Source organism: Pempheris klunzingeri, chromosome 14 (genome assembly GCF_042242105.1).
Source record: "Pempheris klunzingeri isolate RE-2024b chromosome 14, fPemKlu1.hap1, whole genome shotgun sequence".
NCBI classification, from domain to species: domain Eukaryota; kingdom Metazoa; phylum Chordata; class Actinopteri; order Acropomatiformes; family Pempheridae; genus Pempheris; species Pempheris klunzingeri.
Genome location: NC_092025.1, coordinates 15,283,678 through 15,301,349, shown reverse-complemented (window position 1 = coordinate 15,301,349; position 17,672 = coordinate 15,283,678). Strand labels below are relative to the sequence as shown.

Sequence of the window (17,672 nt, the reverse complement as noted above, 5' to 3'; positions counted from 1 at the left end):
CATATGAACAAAAACCTTACGAGTAAACTAATAAAATATTAAACTAATAGCTATGGAATCATCCTTCTGAGAGTAACAAAATAAAGATTTGGTCATTTGGAGTGCAGTACCTCAGAAAATGAACAGAGGCTCTGCTTAGCTGTGTTTGCACATCAAACAGAAAACTATACACATAATCACTCACACTCATTCATTCTTACCTCACTCATTTACTTCATTCAAGACTCCCAAAACCCTTTAGATTGGTCTCTTTTTTTCAAAACTTAGCTAATGAAAAAAAATCCTCCAATGAATCTAATCCATCTCAAATGTAAAGGTGGTTATTTTCCTGTAGGAGGTTTGAGAGGCGCAGATGTGCCCCCTTGAATCAAGAGACCACCAAGCGAGCTGCAGGGAGAAAAATGTTTGCTGGCAAAAATACTTTGTAATTAAAGGTACATTGCTGGGTTGTCCCAAAAATTCTGCAGTGTTTTTGAAGAAAAATGGAAGAAAATTAGAGGATTGTAATGTTAAGTCTTGTAGACCATTGACCATGGTTTACCCTCTTTTCCCCACAACTGGTTGTAAAAAGCCCTACAATAACATTGTTCTGTACCTATATTAATAAACAGTGTACTTTATGTACGTAAAAGTAGAAGAAGCAAAATAGATCTGAGTGTCCTACAACAGTGTGTCTGAAGGGTTGAAAAGAAAATATTTGTGAATATTACTCTGAAAAAAATACTGACCGATCCTTAACCTTAATGAAAAACTGGAAGGTAGAGGACAAGCATCACTTTTGACAGATTATTGTAATATTAAGAGCCGACAGTATTTTAGGTACCATTGTTCTGAGCAGTTCAAGGCTTCTCTCATGTTCAACAAATATCAGCATGGGTGTCCGACTACACAAGGACTTATTATTGTGAAAGCCTGATAAAAAAAGGAGATGGGGAGACCAAGAGAAATAGGATGTAATATGCAATTCATTCACCCTAATATGGCTCAAAAATAAGTGTGACCATATAGTGTTGTCTCAACACATACACCCAACCTGCCCTCTGCTGGAGGAGCATGCTGGAGTATGGATTCAGTATACCCTGGGTACCAATACAGTTATACTGTTTGCACAAGGGGTATAAAATGAAATTGTATAAAACTTAATAACTCGGGCTGTGATGCAGAATTAAGGCAGCAAAGCCATTTTCATTTGGGTGTACCCCACTGATTGAATTCTCTGTGCAGTTAGAGAAAAACTTTTAGGACTGATTTTCTTTGTAGTGAACGGTATACTGTAGTTCATATATAAAACGGGTACAGACGAGGATCCTTTCCCCACAAGAAAATAATGACTAGAGGCTGTGGTTAGACACCTTCCCTGCCCTTGGGGTGTCCTCTGTGTGATGACATTTCACACATCAAATCACCAGTGGGTGCTCAAAGAGAGCAGAAGCAGAGAGAGAAACATGCAAGGTTGTCTTCAAGTACAGCAGTCCTTCAGTGGTTCACACTCTCAAAATGTCACACATGCACACTCACACTCACACTCACACTATCACACACACGCACACAAACATTTGTACCCCTTCATTTCCCAAAACTGCCAAAGTTAGCGAAGGCATCTTGTTTGGGTGGAACCACGCCTGGGGTGATGGAGTGTGCTAGGCCCATCCCTACTCCTGGCACGCCCATGCCAGCCATACCGCCCATCATCACTGGAGCGGCCATACCCATATTCATGCTCATGTTCATTCCCATCATGCCTTGGTTTACAGGAAGTCCTCCCATACCCGTGGTCATTGAAGCAGGCATGCCAGTTGCCATTGATGCGGGCATGCCCATCGTCATGGCATTGCCCACCATCATGGGATTGGCTGGTGGTCTAATGGGAGTCACATGCGGAGGGGAGCTGAGGTTCAGTCCTCCGAAGTTCTGGGCCAACAGGTTGACGGGAGGCACTCCTGCACAGACACATGTGAGCAGGGAGGAGTTAGTCCACTCTGTTACACTGTTACAAAACCTTCTAATGTTTTAATAGATTTTGTCACACTGACAAAGTTACACTGACCAGTCAGATATAATATAATAATATATATCGACCTGTTCTGCTTAATCACTTCACTGATTACTTTATTCGTTACAATCCAAGGGTTTCTGCAAGGTTTACCAAGTTAAATTTAAGACTTTTTAAGACATTTAATACCACATAGAATGCAATTTAATACCTGTTTAACCATCATTCACAGTTTTTGCTAAAATCACACACAATTTATAAGCAGGCTACAAGGCTTGTTTTCTTTTCAAGACTTTTAAAAACCTCCAGATACTCTGCATAATAATGATTTTACATGTCTTCATCAGAGCCTGGAATATGATACCTTGTTGCTGGATGATATTATTGAGTGTGGGTGGTGTCTTTGTGGGGTTGAGGCCTGCTGACAGGAAGTCCAAGCTGATGTTGACGGAGGGGTCGGACCAGGTCGACCCCAGCGACCCCTGACCTCCAACGCCAACCTTCTGCTGTTGTCCTATGGGCTGCTGAGATGTCATACCTCCTAAGCTCTGGAATAAATTACAAATATTTTACATCTTAAAAATACACAAAGAATATAGTTATGTAAAGCATAAACATCAAGGATCACTAAACTTGGAAAATAACAGCAAGAACTACATGTACATGTACAGAAAAAAAATACTGCCAGGAACTGGAGCATATTGTAAAATGTTAAACAAAATCAAAAACTGAAAGCTATTAACAGCCTCAAACTGTGTTGTTAGGCTTTATATTCACTGAAAATTCCAATACAAATGCATTCTTAAAGGGGACAATGGCATTTGATAAAGTTGGTTGAGTGCTTGTGTTATCATTTGTCACATTTTTATTGCACTATTAATTTAGACTCTAGATTATATAATACACATTTGAAGATTCTGGGTTATTCTTTGAGTGGAATTCATTGTTTACAACAACAAGAGACAACAACAAGGCCCTAATATGATATGTACTGCACCTACCTGTTGAGAGCGAGAAAGGGGGATGGTGGGCATAGCAACGGATGCTCCTGGCGTCGCCCCTCCCAGAGAGAAAGTCATGCTCTGAGAGGCACTCAGTGTTGTATGTGGATTGGTTAGTTGATGGTTAACTCCACCCATCAGGTCAAAGAGCTCAGCAGACGGCGGGACAGACGCAGGATTAGCGGTTGGGGCTGTGGGTGATTGGACGCCGCCGAACAGGTCGGTGACGGGCTGGGAGGGAGCGGAGCTAGATGAAGCTGGTGCATTGGCTGAGAAGGCATTCCATTCTCCAAACTCTCCATTCCCATTGGACGACGCAGCAGCTGGTCACAAGAGAACAGCGATACGTTTAGTTGAAAGTGTGACATTTATGTTTGCTTCCTTCACCGTGTGCTCATTTTCAACTATAAAAAAATCATGGCGGACCTCGTCTGTTTTCTCTGTTTTTAAACCTAATCTGTTTGGCTCAGTCAAAGCAGACCGTGGTTGCTGTGTTAGTATAGTAACTGACCAAACAAGTAGAGAGACTAATGATGCTTATAATCAGTTGTTTCTTCAAGGACCTCTTTGTGACACAAGAGACCATTTATATACACACAAGAAGCATTAAAGTGCTGCATGATCTGCTGTCAGTCAGCAGAATTTAATTTCCACACGTGGGTACAATAATCCAATCACTGAGTTACCTGGCAGGTGTGACAGCACCATAAGACTACTACAGGAAGAGCTGAGAGAGGGAGGGACAAGTTTACCAGTGGAGGTTGGTAGGCTGGCAGAGGCTGCAGGAGAGGAGAAGTCAGCAAAGCCACCAATAAGGTCTGAACTGCCACCTGAATGGACGGACACACAAAAGTAAAGGACTGAGAACTAAAACCACCACCGTGGCCTTCATATCTCACTCATCTGTGTATGCTAGAAAGTTTGTAGTTACCTGTCGTAGTGCTCTGATTAGATGAAGGATCAATCACAAGAAGGTCTGCTAGACCGCTACTGGAGGACCTGACTGATGACTGGAGACAGCAGTAGAGAGACACGTTGATTAAACATGTACTATTAAAAATGTATTTTTTGGAAAGGTGTGAGGGTGAGTACCCTGTCCTCTGGGCTCTTGTCTCCAGTGTAGTGGGCTGCAGCACCCAGGTCCAGAGTCTTGCTGCTTGTTGCTCCGCTGCGTTTTCGCGTGGTGGTGGTTGTGGTTTCTGTCGCTTGTGTGATCTGGATGCTCTTCGTTGTGACGGTTTCCTCCTCGTCTTTGAACTCGATGGTTTCCTGCCTCCCGTTTCTCGACGCCCGGTCATCCTCGTTGTCACTATAGCAACCAGGCAAAGGATGTATGAGAAGCAGCACTGAGGAGGTTTTGTTATTAACCGTTTTGTTGCAATTATTCTCTGTCTGTATATGTCTGGTTATGTAATGGATAATCCATGGCACAAGGCTTTAAAGACTTTAAACACATGACACAGAGGCCAAGAACCACTAAATGTGCAACAAGTGGGCGGTTCTGTGCATTATTCTATTTTTGTTGAATGATTCTGGATTAAAAAAGGCAGCTGTTAAAGAGGACACCACTATGCACAACCAAGGAATCTTAGTACAAACCCTCAGAACATTTTAACACAATTATTTATTGAGATGTTTTATAAACACGTATAAGTGTGTACTTACCTGATTCTGTCGGGTGAGTCGTCTCGTTCCTTCTTTCTGAACTTGTTGAGTGTGTCGTCGATGGTGCTACCTATCTTGTCACTGATCTCTCCGAGCTTCTCGCTAAAGGGGAAAGCTCCTCTGCTCTTATCCCAGTCCTCATCCCACTTACCCCGATCCAGCTCATTAGCTGGAAGGAAGAAGGCAGAAAAGGACAGAGAGAGAGAGGAAGAGAGAGACTCTGTAAACTGTCTGTAAGACATATAAACATACTGTATACTAGTGGTATAGACCTCCTAGTTTCAGCTGTACACTGTTATGTAGCAATTGCCAAACTTATGAATATAAAACATTAAAAGGAACAATAACATTAGAGCTGCTACAAATTATTATTTTATAATTTCTTAATTAATCATTGTGTCTATATTTATACTAATTCCTAATTAGCATTTTAATCTACATCTGAATCGAGCTGACAAAAGGAGATACAGCAAATTATTTACAGTTCTTAATGCTTCCACCTCCTCCTCCTCCTCCCATGCTGTCAGAGGAGACTCCAATGTATTTATCTTTGTTCTTCTTGGCTTTCTTCCTCTCCTCTCTCAGTCTGTCGTCATCCTGGACGAACTCTACCATCTCCTTGACCTTCTGACGTACGTTGATGCCCTGATCCTTACCATTTTCATCTGGAGAATGAATGAATGATCAAAATTAAATGGACAAGTTGGCATGACGTTTCACTGAGCATGTTGTATTCATGCTCCCATTTCTATTTTGGACACTGTGATCTTTCTGATAGCATCTAATTCTCATTTAAAGACTCACCAATGAAGTGGTAGTTTTCTAGAGATCGCAGGTCATAGATGTGTTCTCTGGCACTGGTGACGACTCTTTCAGACCCATTCCTGATCAGATAGGCCAGCAGCAGTAAAGCCTTGCAGAGGGAGAAAAGAGAAGAGATGGATTGAGAGACATGATAAGGGAGATAACTGTGGGGGGATGCAGTCAGCAGTGCTCAGTGAAAATTATCTTTCCTAAAAGAAAAAATGTTTAAAGTCAGTTCTGCTTTGCTCACCTGCTCTCCAAAAACTTGCATAATTTCTAATCTTTGCACATCAGTCTTGTATGACTGTGTGAGCCAGAAACAAGGCTGTAGCTGAGATATGCTGCTCTGATCTTGTACTATACAGATACAGAACTCAGGGAGGATTAAGGAAGGAACCATGAAACTGCTCAGATAAAGCTGAGGATCAAATTGATACACTGCTAAAATCACTTCTCTTTTCATGTACAATGGTACAGCCACACAGAAGCACTGAGACTCCGCTTTAATGAATCCTGACAAGACAACAGAGAACACAGATACAACACAGGCACACCTGGGAAACTAACAACCAGCCAGAGCGTAACCATACCTTGTAGACTCGTCTCCAGTTCTTCTTGTTGTCTTTCAGCATCCTGGTCCACAGCATGTTCATCACCTCTGGGAACTGCTCATACATAAACGTAGATCTACACACACAATTACAGGTATGATAGAGCTGGAAAACCCATGCAGGTAAACCAAAGCAGAACAGAGCCTGTGGAGAATTAGCCTTACTAACTCTTATTTCTACTAAATAAAACACCTTGAATGTCTGAATGTGTGTGTAATGACACATCACAGCTTATCTGCTGCCATAGTGATGATGCACCTGCACATACTTTCACATACTGCATCTGTGTGTATGTGTGTGTTACACATACTTGGCTATTTCTCCCATCAGTTGTCCGGAGGGTCCCCAGGGGTCATCATTGGTGGCCTCTCTCACCTTGGACTCGATCTCGGAGTAGTTCATCACCACATTGGTGCTGTTGACACAAACATAGATTTTCTTCTTTAATTAGAACAATAAAATATTTGTATTACAATCACACACAAAACGGTGAAACCCCATGCTTTCCTTTCTTATGTTTCTGTTCACTCGTTGTGAACACACGGCTTATTATTGTTGACCTTTCGGTCAGTCAGCCCTGCTACAAATGTTCAAATCAGCAAATGTTCTGTGCCAATTCCCTTCACACTCCACTCGTCACATTTTCAGAGGTCAGGTAGACCCAAATACAGACAATTAAAAACAATCATTGGCATGTTTGCACAGCAGAACACATACAAATACAACCATTGAATGACAGTCTCTCAGGCTAACAGAGCATTAGTCATATCCAACTTCTACACATCAAAGATATCTGCCTACTGATACACATAGCAACGCCACACACACAACACACACTCAAGCTTAGAAAAACTGTGGAAAGCAGGATTATCACAGCAAATTGCTGTATTCATGCATGTGTCTCCCTCTAACACACAATGAAATAAGACAAGGAGAATCTCAGTTCACTGAATAATGAATGACAGCTTTCTAAAAGCCTGCATCCTGACCACTATTAGGACGGACCTACACATGTGCACAAGCCTAGTGTGTGAGAACATATTCAGCTGCTCGGGACACAAAGGGGGTTGGCTCAGTCTGTGCATGAAAGTGAGGGCAAGCAGACTGTGTGTGTGTGTGTGTGTGTGTGTGTGTGTGTGTGTGTGTGTGTGTGTGTGTGTGTGTGTGTGTGTGTGTGTGTGTATGTGTGCAAAACAACAAGGTAAACAGCGAAACCTTCCCATGAGCAACGTCTACTTCCTGCCCTCTTTGTTTTTGTGGGCTCACCTGCTGCTGTGTTTGTTTTCCTGGAGATATACATCTAACGATTATTGTTACAGATTAATCGGCCCGCTATTTCCTTGATGAATCCTTTAGTCTTTAAAACATTAAAATAACAGTGAAAAATGTTCATCACACTACCCTACAGCCCAAGGTGACCCCATCAGATGTCAAATTATCCAAAACCCAAAAATATTCAATTTATTAAAAATCAAAACCAAAAAAGCACATTTAAGAACATTTTTCCACGTCTGAGAACACGGACTTTTTTTTATTTTTTATTATTATTATTATTTTTACTTAAATGACTTAAATGATTAGTCAATTATCAAACTAGTTGCTGTTTAGTTTTACGTCAATTGACTCATCAATTAATCGACTGATTGTTGTAGCTCTATTTTCCTGTGTTTATGTGTTGTATCTCTTGATGGGCACGACTTTGTCTATAGCCCCCTGGCAAAAACACAGCCAAAGTACTGCAACTTGAAACACACCTCTCAGTCTCCTTTCTTCATGTCTACTGCTCCTTCAGCCTCTCATCCCTCCCTTCCTTCCTCCCTCCCTCTTCAACTGGCCTTTTTTCAAATTTCTGTCTCTTTCCCTTGACTTTCCATCCTGTATTATCTCCTGTTCCTCGCCTCTCCCAGTCTTAAATCCTGTCATCTCTCCTTGATTCTTCAGCAGTAGCTCTCTTTTCCCACCTTTCCTCTCCGTCTCGTTCTGCTCTCAGCTCTACCACCCTCCCAGGTTGAAATACGAGGCGCCTGTACGTTACAGAAGCTGCCTTTGACTGTGTTATTGTGAGTAGATAAGACAGACAGAACGAGAGAGCTCCATAATAGTGGGACTCTTAATCTGCAGGAAAAGCAAGGCCACCGCTGCCAGCTCTGTTGAGGTAGATCAATAACAGAGTGTATTCATCATCCCCAGCCAGGCACAACCAACAGCTGATGGGAGCTGGTGTCTATTTCTCCATCTCAATCTCTGTTGTGCTACTTTCGATATGTTCCCTCTTCTTATCTCCTTTCTTTGCTCTCACTGCTCATCTTTCCTTCATGCACCTTCCTTCTATCTAGTTGCTCCTTTTTTCTTATCACATTTGTGGTATAATTGGTCCTTTAAAAGGCACAGCCAACCAGAGAGCGCAGTTTCTTAAATTGTGAGCGGGCAGTCAACGTGAAATGTGATATTTTCATGTTAGCGTTCTTATTGCGATTTAGTTCTCACAATGTTTTGTTTAAAAGGACTGAAAACAGAAATGTGGAAAAATAAAGACGTGATGCGGAAAATAAAATACAGATACAAGGGAAACTGTGCCATGGCACAAACGCACTAAACTGTACCCTCCTTTTTAATGTGCAGTGCGTTTTTCTTTTTTTTAGATTATTTTTTGACATTTCCATTTTATCTCATAGTGACAGAAGAGAGAGACAGGAAAGGCAGGGGAGAGAGAGGGGATGACATGAAGCAAAGGGCCGGGAATGAGTTAAACCCTGCCTTGACTAGTGGTACACACGGCACCAGGTGAGCTACCAGGACGCCATGCAGTGTGTTTTTCTACTTCTACATTTCAAGGTTTCAGTGTTGTTAAGATACAGCATGTTCAGTACAGTACGAGTGCTAATAAAGCATGTGTCCAACAGACTGCAGGATTGCTATGCAAAATGCAATGCATATTAACAACCCACTGGGAACTGAAACCTACTACTTTTATTTACCTACTAAAAGAGAAAAATATCAAGACAGCTGAAACAGATAACAGAGAACGTTGTAGTTTGTAGCGCTGTACTGGACTGCTTTGTATTGAAATGTGTTTCTAGTACCCCCCCCCTCATGTTTAGAAATGGGGTGAACAAAACTTCAAAGGCATCTCTCAGAATAATTTAGTGATGTTCAACACCACGAACAATAAAAAACGACAACCTCAATAATAGGCCTTTAGTTAAATTAGCACCTCAATCAAAACAGAATGTTATTATCTTTGTGAAGGTAGAATTTATGGCTGAGATGTTTTATTGGACTGCATTAGATTTTACAGGTATACCTAATAAAATGACCACTGAGTGTATAAACCAAGGCATTGTTATAACAGGCATGTATTCTCCACTGAAATGCATTTAAAATAAGAGATTAAGACAGGCATAAAAACACTACAAACAGAGTCTAAATGACTTATCCTGCTCTAGTAAAAACCTAAAATGTTAATGGATGACAGTGAACTGAAAAGTATTAGTAACTAAACTACAAAACTGCAACGACAATAAAAAGCAGATTCTTCAGTTAGAAGAATTAGAAGGTGATTTAGAGAGTGAGACTTTTCTGTGGTGTAAGGATCACTGAATGAAACAAGGGGATGCACAGTGATATACTGAGGAAATAATACAATATAGATAGAAACTTTACTCATCCCTCGAGGAAATTCAGGTAATGTGATGACTCTAATATGTATATTAGGTTACACAAGTTATACACACAAATGTCCCCTAACTTTGGATGAGACTGCTTGAAACATACTGTGATTACATCACTTCCTCCATGCTTTTTATGCAACCGTGTTATTGTTACTGTATGAAACATATGAATTTCCCTATTAAAGCTATTTAAAACTGTTAAAGCAAGCAGAGCTTTATAGTGACACAATCCTCATCAAAAGTTGTGTACTTGTTATTAAAAACAAGAGGGCCTGTTTCAACAAACATCTTATCTCGACTAACTCTGCTGAGTAAAACCAGAAGTCTTTCTGCATCAGTGCATCCTCTAAACTGTTGTGGGTTTCGGTTTTACTCAACAAAAGTTATTCATACAACTCAGTCTCAACCTCTGGGAGCAGACATGACAGGACGCTGTTGTTCTGCCTCCTCCGGGATTACTACATACATTATACTGCACATTATACTCGCAACAATAGATATCACAAAAGACACACATCACACAGAAGCATGCGTAGTCTAGTGTTCAGACCAACACCACAGTGTAGTAGTCAGTTAGGCTGCAACACCAGTATTAGTAACACAGTATGATCTGTTTGGCTAACAAGCTTTGTTGTCCGGGGCCATGGGGGCATGGGCCTCGTTAGACCGGTGTAACTAGCTACTGTCAGTTATTGTCGATGGCTAATTGATGGGATGTTTACTATCCGCATGCAATTATCTATCCACTTAACTCGCCATCATTAATGCTCAGCCCTGTAGTCTGAATATAATGTAAGCGGAGCTGGCGAGCATCAGCAGGCTGGGACAGGGCGTGATTCTGCAGCAGCACCAACAGAAGCACCACACAGAGCCGACCTGGGCTTAGCAATGCTAGCGGAATTAGCTAACAGCATAGCCTTCCTTCTGGATCCGAAACAAATGATCTTGCAATTTAAAATATTGTATTTTTCCAGCCCGATACGGAGCAGTTTGAGGAAAGGCACAACGGGAGATGCCATTGTAAAACACACATTTCATATTTATGTCACAAGGTTGAAGATTGGCAGCTAGCCAGCTAGTCGGAGCTACCAGCTGAGGGGCTATAGCCGTGACGTCCTGTCCTCTGTCAGCGATAAAAGCTGCTGATGCTGCCCGGCTAAAGCTGCTGATGCTGCCCGGCTAACGACTAGCCGGTTAGCGGGTTAGCTAGCGAACAGCTCCACCTGCGACTCGGTACTCACGCTTTGTCCACCAGCTCTCTGACTTTCCACATATTCAGCATCTCCGCACGGAACTGCGGGCTCGCCGCCTCGATACTGCGTCGCCCCCGTGTCTCTACGCCCCGCACGACAGAGATGGTGTCCGGTTACCGACGACGGTCCCCCCCTGCTCCTCGGTGAGCTCCGGTAGTACAGCGGCCGCTGCGGTTAACGGACCGGCCCCTGTTGCTACGGAAACGTCGTTCTCAGTCTACGTCACAGAAACGTCGAATGTTCCCTCGCTTCAGCAAAGCAGCGTGACGCAGAAACAACAAAGCATGAAGAAATCCAGCTAACACATGTCCTCATTCATTTAGGTAGTTTATATATATTATCTATATATTATGAAGAGGAATGGAAATTATATGTAAGGGTGTCTGTTAAGTTTTCCATGTATGTCCCCGAGTTTCCCTTCGTAACAAAGTGTTTTCAGCCAACTCTTCCACTTAAACCCTTCTCCTAATCGATAAACCAGTAGCTACTGGATAATCAAACTGCTATCATAAACTATGGTAGAGGTCATGACATTGTTTTACTGTTGTGCTTATGTACTCCTGCTTGTATGCTCAATTTTAATACTTTAATAATATATACCATCACCCTGTCAGGGACTTCAGATGATAATTAGCCTGTATGACTGAATCCAGCACATGTACATGATATTTACATGATGTCAATTAATGTGCATTGTCTCTTCTTAAATAAATAAACTAACCCTAAAGTTTCAGCACACTGTCTAAAAAAAACTTAAAGTTATAAATTGTGCTCTTTCTAACACATTTTGTATCATCAACAACTCTGCTGCATAGACAGGATCATGTCAATACAGAGGAAACAGCCTCATCACCCCAGATAATTATTACAAACAGAAATGGAAATTATGTGTCTGCTATGTTTTCCATGTTTAACAGCAGTCAGTCCCAGAGTTTCCCTTCATAACAAAAACAAAACAGTGGCTACAGGACAATCACACTGCTATCATAATCTAGGGTAAAGGTCACGACATTGTGTGACTGATTTTTGTGCTCCTGTCTTTTTGTTTGTGCTCCCGTGCTCTTGCTTGTACTCTCAATTTCAATAGATTTTTCATATATGTCACCAATGTGTCAGCGACTGCAGATGACAGTTAGTATCAGTATCAGTATGACTGAATCCAGCACATTTACATGATGTCAATACATGTGTATTGTCCATTCTTAAATAAATAAAATAAGCAAACCATAAAAATAGTCTAAAAATGGGCAAATTTAGTTGTATGTGTAAAATGTAAGTAGTAGTGGTTACAGCACTGCCTCTGAGCTCTTTCAAACACATTATGTGTCATATTTGATCAACAGCTCTGCTGATTTTAATCAAAAATTGGTTGTACATGAAGACATTATTCAGTGAGAATAAACAATCAGTTTTAGATGTTTCCGTCTGTTCTGAGGACAGGTGTAGGTAGGCATTTCATTGAATTTTATTCAAAATAATGGTTGGTATACACAAAGCTTTTAATCAAATTTCCACACTGGAAAACATCAGTTGAGGCTCCACAGTCCTCTAATTTACTTATTTTGACATAAAATATTCTTTTACATGCGTTACATCAAAAAGCACACACACAGTAATACACAGTTATGATGGTTGAGTAATGGTGGTCTTTATTTTTGTGCAATCCCTAAATACCGTCAGGGATTATTGAGTCTTCGTACAGTGTTGAATTTCAAGTCTTTCAGACTTTAATATGATGCTGTAAGTAGATTTGAAAACATGGCAATGTGTTTAAGAGATCTGGTTGTTTATTTCAAATCAGTTGCACCTACAACACTCTTTTACCCATTAAAATAGGTGTTGACCCTGTTTTCTGATTGAATACTTGTTTTTAGTGCCCATAAAGAGTAAAAACAGTATTTTCTTGGACAATTAAATTATTGAATTACAGTGGATGTTTCATATTGAACACAGTACCCTGACTCACCACTAGCTGGTGCTGTAATTCTATTTCTGCCTGTATTGGTTGGTTAACTGTTAACTGTTAAAACAGTTTTGAGGCTTTAAAAATGCTAAATATTTGTACAATGCACATCTTGATGGAAACATATAAGTTAATGTGTGAAGTACCTGTTAGTCAACACGAATGAACTGATCTAGATATGTCAGTGTGGATTGAAGTGATGGGCAAACCTGCCATTTCTAGAGCCTTTTTATATGCCAACTATCATGGCATAAAAAACGAAACATGGCAGGATGGTAGTATTAACACATTCTCAGGAAAAGCGAGAATGAAAGGTGAATTTTGAACAATCCTTTAAGCCACAAAAATACTGAAAGAAGCTAAACTTCAGGTCTTTGTCTTATTTTTATTTGTTTTGATATTTGTTTCAAAAATTAAAACTTTCTTTTGTTTGTTATTGATTGCTCATTAGTCGCATGTCTTCAGCATCTCATCATTTAATGCTTCCAGGCAGAGTGTGTTCTTGGCTCGTCAACCAGAGCTTGTATTATTGATATGTTGGCTCAGTTATTTAGGTCTCCAATCTGGTCTACGATTAAGGAGAAGAACAGACCAGAATAAAGACGTTTCTGACAGAGTGATGGTCATCTACGGCACAACGTCAGCGTGTTTTTTGGATTGTTTCTGTTGTTTTTTCTTCCTGGGAGAGTGTCCTTGGTCTCATTTAAGGTTTGGGGATATTTTTAACTGTTCACTCTACTGAAATGATCTAACTTTAGAGATTTGTTATAACTATTGTGTTATAATTGTATAATTGTTAGACTTGTGGGTTTCAGTCTATTTAAATAACATTTTAACACTATCAGAACAGCAACAAAAACAAATATCTTACTATATTTATACTTCCTTAAAACTGTATTAACATAATTAACTTATTACAAGTAAGTCAGACATCTTCCTGTTCTTACTCTTATTGGTTTTCTTTCTTTGTGAAAGTATCTCCTTCTCATTCAGGGTAGGTTTGTATTTAAGTTATTATGATACAACTGTGCTACTTTTAAATCATGAACATCTCTGATAGGCCTATGTGAGGTAGGTTTGTTCAAAGGCAGGTATGTGTGTGTGTGTGTGTGTGTGTGTGTATGTGTGTGTGTGTGTCTGTGGGAGAAAGAGAAAGTTTTACCTCCATCCTCTCCTCCAGAGTGTTGAAAGATCTTGTGGTCACTCAGAGAACTGAATAAATCAGTGAGTGTGAGAAAAAAAAACTTCCTGTCTTTGTTTTATGGGAATCTTCTGTATTGAATCCGTCCTTCAGTCATAACCAGGTTGCCATGGTGATCCTCCAGCTGCATAGCAACAACCTCAGCACCGGGCTCAGCTCCGGGAGGGACACGGCCGCCGGCGCGCTGAGCAGGGCGGGTCACACCGCCGCTGCCGTGGTCCTGGGGTTCATCCTGGTGCTGGGCTTCCTCGGTAACTTCCTGGTGCTCCTGGTGTTTTCTCGCTTCCCCCGGCTGCTGCTGCAGACTCCGGTAAACCTGCTGCTCATCAACATCAGCGCCAGCGACATGCTCGTCTGCATCTGTGGGACTCCGCTCAGCTTCGCGGCCAGCGTGCGGGGCAGGTGGCTGACCGGGTCCTACGGGTGCCGGTGGTACGGTTTCTCAAACGCGCTTTTCGGTGAGTGGATATTTGAAATAATATAAATGTATCGATATTGAGTCTAATGCCTGATACTTGCTCATGTGGGGATTCTTGAATCGTTGTCTCTCTCTCTTAATTAGAGTTTGGTTTAGACCAGCTCTTTCTGGAAAGTGATAATGTAAAAATGTGTGATGATGTAAAAATACTCACAAGTAAAAGCCCTGCATTTAAAATCGTATTCATGTACAGAAGCATTATCAGAATAATGTCCAAAAGAGCATCTTAAGTGAGAATAGTCATTATGCTGAAGAACTGCCTTTGTGAGTGTTATATGGTTATATTTTATATTACTGGATCTTTATTACTAATGCATTCATTTATAAGTAGCATTTTAATGTTGCAGCAAGTTGAGGTGGAACTGCTCTATAAACTGTTATGTTGTTTAATCTATAATACTGCGTCAGTGAATTGTAACTGCAGCTGACACATAGAGACAGAATGTAGTGGAGTAAAATGTTAAATATTTCTCTCTGAAATGAAGTGCAGTGGAAGTAAACCTCCATGAATTTGCTCATGAAATCTGTCTAATAACTAACTTTGATCACTGGCTGCTGTGCTTTACTGTGGTATGATGTCTCTCTCTGTCTGCAGGTGTGGTGTCTTTGGTGTCTCTCTCTCTGCTGTCCTTCGAGCAGTACTCTGTGGTGCTCGGCAGCACCCAGTCAGACTACTCTCACCGCCGCAGGGCCAGGCTCGCCGTCGCCGCCTCCTGGCTCTACTCGCTGGTCTGGACTCTGCCGCCGCTGCTGGGCTGGAGCAGGTCTGTATGCTGCCCCAATATTAACCCATCACTTCACTCGTTAACTCAGTCTGATGATGCTAAAACTGGGAGGAAAGTTTGAGCTGGTTTATTCTCTTAATAAAAACAGAATATTTACTTTTGGCCATCTGCAAATGTTTGTTGATTTCTTGATTTTTGAGATGTGTAGGCATTCTTTTCCCATTTCCAAATTAAAATGGGATCCAGACAGACATTAAAACATATCATGATACAGAACTTTAACTTAATGATGTTGAATATGAACACATGAAGTCAGAGCGTAGGTTGTTTGTTATGGAGCAGCTACGGGCCAGAGGGACCCGGCACTACCTGCTCGGTCCAGTGGCACCAGCGCTCGGCTACAGCTCGCTCCTACATCAGCTGCTTGTTCATCTTCTGCTTGCTCCTGCCGCTGCTGCTCATGTGCTTCTGCTACGGGAGGATCCTGCTGACTGTACGAGTGGCAGCGAGACAGGTGAGGGCACAGAATGACCTTTGACCTCTGTGTAATGTGTAACGTGTGGCTCTACCATGGAGGACGTCTTTCTTCAGACTGTGTTTTCTCCAGTGTCTGTGAAAGCATTGTGTGTGTGTGTGTGTGTGTGTGTGTGTGTGTGTACGTGCATGCCTTCGTATAGTTATGAGAACAAACTTTGGTTTTAAACCGTTGCTGTGAGGACATACCTGCATTGTGAGGACAATGTGCCCGGTCCTCTAACCTTCAAAGGGCCGTTTGAGGGTTAAGATTTGGTTTCAAGGTTAGAATTAGGTTAAGCTTGGGGTTAGAGTAAGGGTGATGGTGAGGCATTTAGTCGTCATGGTTAAGGTCAGGGCAAGGGGCTAGGGAATGCACTACACAAATCAGTCTCCTCACAACTATAGAAAGACAAGAATGTATGTGTGTGTGTGTGTCCAGATTACCAGGACCAACCGGTCTGAGCGAAGGGAAGCTCGTGTCCTTCTGATGGTGGTCTCCATGGTGACGGGCTACCTGTTGTGCTGGATGCCGTATGGTGTTGTGGCGATGCTCTCATCCTTCGGACGGTCCGGCGTGGTGCCGCCTGCTGCCAGTTTGATCCCCTCCCTGCTGGCGAAGACCAGCACCGTCCTCAACCCTGTTATCTATGTGCTGCTCAACAACCAGGTAACAGCGACGCCCTGTAAATAGATTCTTAAACACACTCATCAGAGGACTTTAAGGTCATTTTCCTCTTTCTGAATGAAAAGAGTATTATTAAACTCCAAACAGAACAAAACCAAGGAAGAGGTGTATCTGCGCCTCTATAAAGCATGAAACACGGAAACTACAACTACAACTGCATTTTGCAATTGTAGTTCGTTCCATTTAAACCTTGGCCAGGTCTCCCTTGTAAAAGTGATCTTTGATCTCAATGGGACATGCCTAGTTAGATAAAAGCTAAATAAAATAAAAGCCTCACTAACTGAGTCTCAAACTCGTGTCGAGAATGAGCCGAGGAGAAAAGATGTGACACCTGAAAGTATTTCCTGTGTAATTAAAACGGAAGTCTATTTCTTCTTCTTCTAACGGAAGTTCATTTCTTTTCCTGCCTCCATCTCAACTCTCTGTTTCAGAATCAGAATCAGAATTCCTTTAATAATCCCCAGGGGGAAATTGCTTTTTGTTACACACAGCTCCAAAAGAATAAGAATAAGAATTCACTTCAAACACAAAGTAAAATATAAATATATAAAAGTATGAATTAAAAAAAAGATGTATTAAAAATTATTATTACAAATTATAACACAGGTAAATTACTGCACCAGGTGAGTCCAGAGTCTTATAATAATAATAACAATAATACCACTACTAATAATACTACTAATAAAAATATATAACAACATGCACAATCATAGTAAGGCGCTGTACTATATAATACCAATAATACTACTTCCACTACTACTACTACCAACAATTGTGTGGCTCTCTCAGTTCTCCAGGTGTTTCCTGTATATGATCAGGTGCAGCTCAGAAGCTCCGCCCACCCCAGCCCACCACTCAGTGCCCAGCAGCGTGGCAGCGTGGCCTCACGCTCCCAACCCGCCGTCAGAGGAACAAAACACAGCGCCTGCCAGTGTCACGTCCGGGGATCAGCAGGTAGAGCAGCCTGCCCTGGTGCTTACACCTTAATCTGCAACATAGAGGTCAAAGGTCACTAAAGAACCATGATTAAAAAAAGACATTATTCCACTTTATTTTCTATTTATTTGAGATATTTTATTATTCTAGTTTATTATAGTTTACTATAA

At 41.4% G+C, this 17,672-nt stretch overlaps 2 protein-coding genes across 2 annotated transcripts; one reads left to right on the top strand and one right to left on the bottom strand.

Moving 5' to 3' along the window:
* Positions 1 to 795: 795 nt before the first annotated feature.
* LOC139212951 (clathrin interactor 1-like) lies at positions 796 to 11,122 on the bottom strand. Its single transcript, XM_070843533.1, has 12 exons — positions 10,987 to 11,122; positions 6,385 to 6,489; positions 6,054 to 6,150; positions 5,464 to 5,572; positions 5,142 to 5,324; positions 4,660 to 4,828; positions 4,087 to 4,303; positions 3,926 to 4,004; positions 3,747 to 3,824; positions 2,995 to 3,317; positions 2,358 to 2,541; positions 796 to 1,940 (listed from the first exon to the last, which is right to left on the bottom strand). The coding sequence occupies exons 1-12, from the start codon at positions 11,025 to 11,027 to the stop codon at positions 1,567 to 1,569; spliced, it is 1,959 nt and encodes a 652-aa protein (XP_070699634.1). The 5' UTR covers positions 11,028 to 11,122; the 3' UTR covers positions 796 to 1,566.
* Positions 11,123 to 14,271: 3,149 nt separating this feature from the next.
* LOC139213313 (pinopsin-like) lies at positions 14,272 to 17,553 on the top strand. The gene is made up of 5 exons (XM_070843989.1): positions 14,272 to 14,620; positions 15,236 to 15,404; positions 15,708 to 15,879; positions 16,321 to 16,548; positions 17,356 to 17,553. The coding sequence occupies exons 1-5, from the start codon at positions 14,272 to 14,274 to the stop codon at positions 17,551 to 17,553; spliced, it is 1,116 nt and encodes a 371-aa protein (XP_070700090.1).
* Positions 17,554 to 17,672: the final 119 nt, after the last annotated feature.